The 6000-nt window shown below is 38.7% G+C and overlaps 1 protein-coding gene across 3 annotated transcripts in view; it reads right to left on the bottom strand.

Annotated features, from left to right (window-relative positions):
- Window positions 1–215: 215 nt before the first annotated feature.
- The window catches only part of LOC121870347 (hemicentin-1-like), a 134901-nt gene continuing 129116 nt past the window's right edge, over window positions 216–6000 (bottom strand). The window contains exons 13-16 of one of the 3 annotated variants that reach the window (XM_042372139.1): window positions 5215–5484; window positions 4647–4741; window positions 2847–2877; window positions 1739–1873 (exon numbers count right to left, since the gene is read on the bottom strand). In XM_042372139.1, coding sequence (XP_042228073.1) covers window positions 1869–1873; window positions 2847–2877; window positions 4647–4741; window positions 5215–5484 — 401 coding nt within the window. In that variant the 3' untranslated portion in view covers window positions 1739–1868. Of the gene's footprint in view, window positions 1874–2846; window positions 2878–4646; window positions 4742–5214; window positions 5485–6000 lie in introns of all 3 variants that reach the window. The other 2 variants (XM_042372137.1, XM_042372138.1) reach the window with 2 other exon arrangements.

The following is a 6000-nucleotide window of genomic DNA, read 5'->3' as shown; positions in this document are numbered from 1 at the left end:
CAAAGGGTTTTGGTCTGGTTTTGTTACTGTCGGTCTTGGGAAATATGTGGTTATGATGTGGACATGTGCCTCTTTTTCTGGTGTAAACGATGGTGTGTGTGGGTACGTGTGTTGCGTATATGAATCATGGATGCATAATGGTTAACAAACTGTTGTTATTATAAGATGATTTATAAAGAGGAACCATATGTTTTTTGCATGGAAAAAACCCTAAACAAGAGTGAGCATTTTATTTTACAATCAAACATCTAGAACTCCAGTCAAGATTTTTTTTCTAGTACACATCACTACACCTATTAATAAAACGATCTCTAAACATCCTACATATAAAAATCTCCGACTAATATGTACATGGAAGCCTCCAAATAGAATAAAATATTCCCGCCATATCGATGGTAACCATGGTAACGGGAGAGACGCCTCAGTCAGCTGTCTTTGACATAACAAAATCAATGGATGCCATTCTGTGAGCCTGTGTGTGTGTATGTCTGTGTGTGTATGTAAGTTTGGAAGCAGTAATTCGCTTCCATTGGAAAAATAACTGCGGTATATTTTTCCTTGTCACAAATCATTATGTGATTCCTTTCAAAGGTGCGTCTGTCTGCTTTAGTACACCAAGTTTACGCTTAAGAAACTCTGTTTTTTTCCGTCAAGCTGCACGTTTCTGTTCACAATATTCTTACAAATACATTAAAGCCTTCATGAAGAACCGCATCTCTCATATCAAGTAACACACGCACACACACCATTAATTAAAAAACGTAATCTTAATAAACACATAAGCCATTTTCTACGACAAACATCTGTTACTTGTGCAAAGGTCAGTTCCATTAGCTCTTCTACAAATGTCTTACGATCAGTATGTATGTGTCATGAAAATAGAATTATCCTTCACCAGGTTGCTCACCACAACACACTCAATGGTCATTGGAGGGCATGACGTCAAGTGTTTTTCACACATCACTCATTGGTCATTGGGGAGCATGACGCTATCAGCGCTCTTATTGGTCATTGGAACCATGACGTTATCAGTGTTCTGTACACAGCACTTTCATTGGTCATTGGAGAGCATGACGTTATCGGTGCTCTACACAGCACTCTCATTGGCCATCCTCAGTAGTGGAGACCGTGACGTTGTTGTCTGAGGGTGTGACGTTACCGGCGGAGTACGTGACCTTAGCAATGGGGTTCGTGACGTCACTCTTCTATCATGGTAATCTGATGGAGAATGCAAACTCAGACGGTGAAGTGAGCTGACGTAGGCATTCGGTGCGTTTGTTGTAGTTATATTCGCATTCCTCCTATAATCTATGGTGGCGTAGGTGTTAGCAGTAGGAACAGGGCCGCTAACAACGGTGGGAATGTTGGTAACGCTTCTAGGACGAGTGATTGTAGTAGAGGTGTGCGTCACTGTGGTGGAAGGGATATACGCGCTCCGTCTATGATCCACAGTTGCGTATATAGGCGTGGATGTTGTGGGTGTATGATCCCTTCTGCTGTGTTCTATGGTAGCGTAGATGTGCGGCTCCTTGGTGGCGGGGACGTCCACACCTCTGACGGGATTTATCGTGGCGTAAATATTGGAGTCGTCAAAGAAGTCCTCGTTACTGGGGTGTGGGGAGGTAGGAGCGGTGGTGGGAGTGATGCGAGAGGCGGTGGATGGTCCGGTGGCAGCCATGGTAGTAGTAGTGGTCGTGCTGGTGGTAGACAGGGGTCTTGTGGTGGTGGCCGAGGCGGTGAGATACATACTCTTCCTCTTGGCAGCGAAGAGACAGAGGTCAGTGGCGCTGACTTGGTAGCCTGGCTGGGCGTCTCTGGGTAACGGTAACTCTACATAGGTTACCGTCGAGCCTCCTGGGGGAACCTGGTTATGCTGTGTGGAAGAAACGTAAGAAAGATATTAGACAACCTAAGATGTAGGACAGATGCTCACATGATGCGTTTGTGGGTAAGAGTTGATTAACTTATTGTTTAATATTGCAGCAATTAGTTAGTTTAACAATAAAAAATAAACACTTTCACCAGTAGTATGTTAATTTTTTTTAGATCGTTTAATGATATCTGTTTATTTAAACAGATAAAATATTTTGTACTGCATAAATTATTTTCAATATTGAAGGATGAACTCACGTGATGGACTAAAGTTACACACTGTTGCGCATCAAGAAAGCTGGCGACTCCAGGCGTCTTAAGGATCAATTGCACAAATCAATGACACAGCAGAACACAAAAAGGGGAATTGTAATATAAAATAAACCAGTGTGGTGGGAGGGAGTACCTACAATAACACTGGAAGGGATGGTCAATGGGGCTATCATGGTGCAGGTGGGAGAATCCACTCAAACCACAGGGCAGACTAACCATGCTCGGATTAGTTCATGGCTTAAATGACTCAGATCAAAGTTAATGCCTGACTGAGTTGTGACAACGGTATCAAAAAAAAAACTATTGTTTGGTAGGGAAAACTAAGATTAATTTCCTTTGGTTAAAAACAAGAGGTGTTTTCTTCTCACATGCACATGCTAATTCCATGACAAATCACAGGTTCTATAAACTTCAAATTATTGGGTTTAAGGTACATGGACAACTAGGGTGATGGCCACGAGTATCTAGGAAAAAAACCCATGTAATATTTAAGCCAGTATTGACATTAGAAAACAAAAACAAAGTATTTCTCTTGTCCCCGTGACCGGTCCCTGGGTCAACGCCACCCAAGGCACATGCTGTACCATGGAAGTCTTGCAAAACGAGTAGTAAGACTAATCTAGATTGGACTCATGCTGCGAGTCATTGGATGTGTCCCATGCTGGGTGAGTCATGCCAGTATCGCTAGTGATTGGACTAACCTGCTGAATAAAAAGACGATTGCTGAGGCGCCTGTGGTGGAATGAATTTTAACTCATCAGAAGTCAGTGTAACAAATTTTTTCCCTAGTAATCTAACAGCGTGCAGACTCAGGGAATTCTTCAACATTATCAGACAATATAAGGGGTAAAAAAAATCATTATAATATCGATCATTGTGTAGTACAAATCAATATATTTTCTCTCTAACAAGTGCATCATTGTGTGGAGTATTTCAGTACATCGTTAGTTTATAGTCCCGGGACGATAACACCAACAACAACAACATTACAAATAAATACAAAATCCAGATACAGTAAGATATTTATGGTGTTGTCTTAAAGTGTCTTAAGTGACTGGTGAAGAATAGACAGCGGTACTCACACGTACAGGCTATGTCATATTTACATGAGAGAGCAGACGCACATGGAAAAAATTACACATACACATTCACAAAAACACACACACATATACTACTAATAATAAAAGTAATAATAGTAATGATAATAAAACAATTACAAAGCTAAAAATAAGATAAAATACGCCCTTCTCTCGCACAAAAGATGCAGTGCCCCAGCTGACGTAGAGCCTCTCTGAACGCGTCATGGTAAGCAATATGTAAATTTTGGCAAAACTTAAAATTTCGCGCCTACAGCACTCGACCTGTGGGAAATAAGGCATGCATAGACCCTGCCATCCCTGCCCCAAGATCATATTTTGTAGAGCCAGACTACAGATCTGTGACTCTTTGGCCCGCTATCTAAAACTTCCTCTGGGAAATACCAGTGACTGTGACAAGGGACTTGTGTCGCGGGGAAAGTATTCAGAATACATCCGCCTCCACACACCTCAACACTGTAATAAACGATCATGTTTACACACTGACTTGTGCTACACTATTTGCCGATTAGATTTTGTTGAAATAATTTCTCGACAGTGAATATATTTAATAAACAGTTGTAGTATATACGCTAACGTATTTACACTCAGAGGCTACACCTTTAGCGAAAAGAGTAACGCAATTCCATTCACATATTAGTTATATATATATATATATATATATATATATATATATATATATATATATATATATATATATATGTGTGTGTATATATATATGTGTATATATATATGTGTATATATATATATATATATATATGTATATATATATATATATATATGTATATATATATGTATATATATATATATGTATATATATATATATGTATATATATATATATATATATATATATATATATATATATATATATATATATATATATATATATATATATATATATATATATATATATATATATATATATATATATATATATATATATATATATATATTAACAGTTCATAATACCGAGGTGATCTATTTTCATACATACTTAGTGAGATTAAATATACCCAGAATCACAGCTTTTCAGCAAACCGGGAATCATTATCGTTTCGCTTAATGACTATTCAGACGGGGAGGGTATAATGTTATATTCTAATTATTATGGAGGAAAAGTGGACAACCTGTCAAAACCTAAGAAATAAATAAAGTATTTCAAATAATGATGACTAAACAATAGTGTATAGTAGAATGGTTTAAGTATATACTCGAGTATAAGGCAACTTATATATTTTTCTACTCTTCTGATTTTGCAGGTGTAAAAATGTGCATAAATGTGTAAGCTTATGTGTGTATGTCCTTTGTAAATATGAAGCAAAGCATAACCCCAAGTATTAAACAACTCTTCCTCACAACTTCTGCTCGTCTTCTGTTAACATAAGGCTCGACAGACAACGTACCGGTCGTGGTAGTGTTCGTACAGAGGGAACAGTGTCGACGCCCGGGCCCGGCCCTCCCCGATCTATACTCTCGTAGTCTTGGTACGACATCACATCTGTGGGAAAACAAGAGGTAGAAGGTTAAGTTAGGGAGTGCGAGACGTTTATAGTGAAACCTGGCACTGGATGTCCGTAGAATTGTGTGTGTTCCAACTGGGCCTTAATCAAATCTAACCATACGTAACCTAACAAACTGAATCGTAACCCATCGGGGCCTAAACCTTTAAAACTAGTAACTACTGGCCTTCAATCGATATGGTTGTTATATTAGACTTGGACAAAAATCCATTTGTCCCAACTGATTTATTTTAATTTTTTTCGTACTCGCTAGCATATGATTATAGTATGCTTAAACTTGGCTTATAACTGTGGACAGGTCAAGGCATAAATACTTAGAATAATATGTAGAAGGAAGATGATATGTAGATTTAGGTACATAATCAGATACTATAAAAAAATACTCATGTTTTTTCTATTATTTTCTTACTTTTCTACTGTACATACGAAAACAACATCATTATTTTCTTACCGGTTTTGTGTGGGATGATGTCAGGGTCATTGTCCTCGGCTTCACACACGCTGGGTCCCTCTTTCACCCTGGCAGCCAACACCCCGACATTGAGCGGTTTGTTCTCTAAGTCTCCCTTGAGCTCGTCGTTTGGGGCTCCGATGTCACCACTCGGGGGCGTTCGTCTCATCTTCATCACCACCATCACCACCAGCGCCGTCAGGATCAAGGCCAGCACCACACCGATCAGGATTCCTAGGACAGGTGTGAACTCGAAAAGCGCCGGAGGTCCTTTGAAGGGAAGGATTGGCGAAGTGGTTTTGGTCAGTTGGGTTTTGGAAAGTGGAGACTGGATTGCAAGTTTTGTCTTTTCGTGTCGCTTTTAAATTTTGGACAGCGAGAAGGACAGTTTAGAGTAAAATAGTATAAGAGGCAGATAGTTAACACATAACAAAACAACAAGAGCTCTGCATTAAAAAAAAAGTTGATGCTTTCTCGTTGTTTCTTTGTGTTCTAAATATGGGATGAAACTTAGGATTAAATCAACACTACATTAATGATTAAACTCAGTTCTTGAGTTCGTGTTGATTCGGGTTACATGTTTACCTTTCGGCAACAACCTTTGATGAGTGAGATTTTCCAATGTTTTCTCAAATTGTTGGAGAAATGTCCGTCTTTTACCCTTAGGATTCGTAAACACTCCCCAGTAACTATACATGAAGGTTTTAATTTTAGTTGCAAAAATGTGTTTCTTTCTCACTTCGAGTAACTAATTTAGCGTCCTCATAGTAAGTCTGTATATTTTAG

Source organism: Homarus americanus, unplaced genomic scaffold, assembly GCF_018991925.1.
Source record: "Homarus americanus isolate GMGI-L3 unplaced genomic scaffold, GMGI_Hamer_2.0 scaffold40856, whole genome shotgun sequence".
Taxonomy (NCBI): Eukaryota; Metazoa; Arthropoda; class Malacostraca; order Decapoda; family Nephropidae; genus Homarus; species Homarus americanus.
Note: the sequence above shows the minus strand (reverse complement) of the source record. Positions and strands in the feature narration are given on the sequence as shown.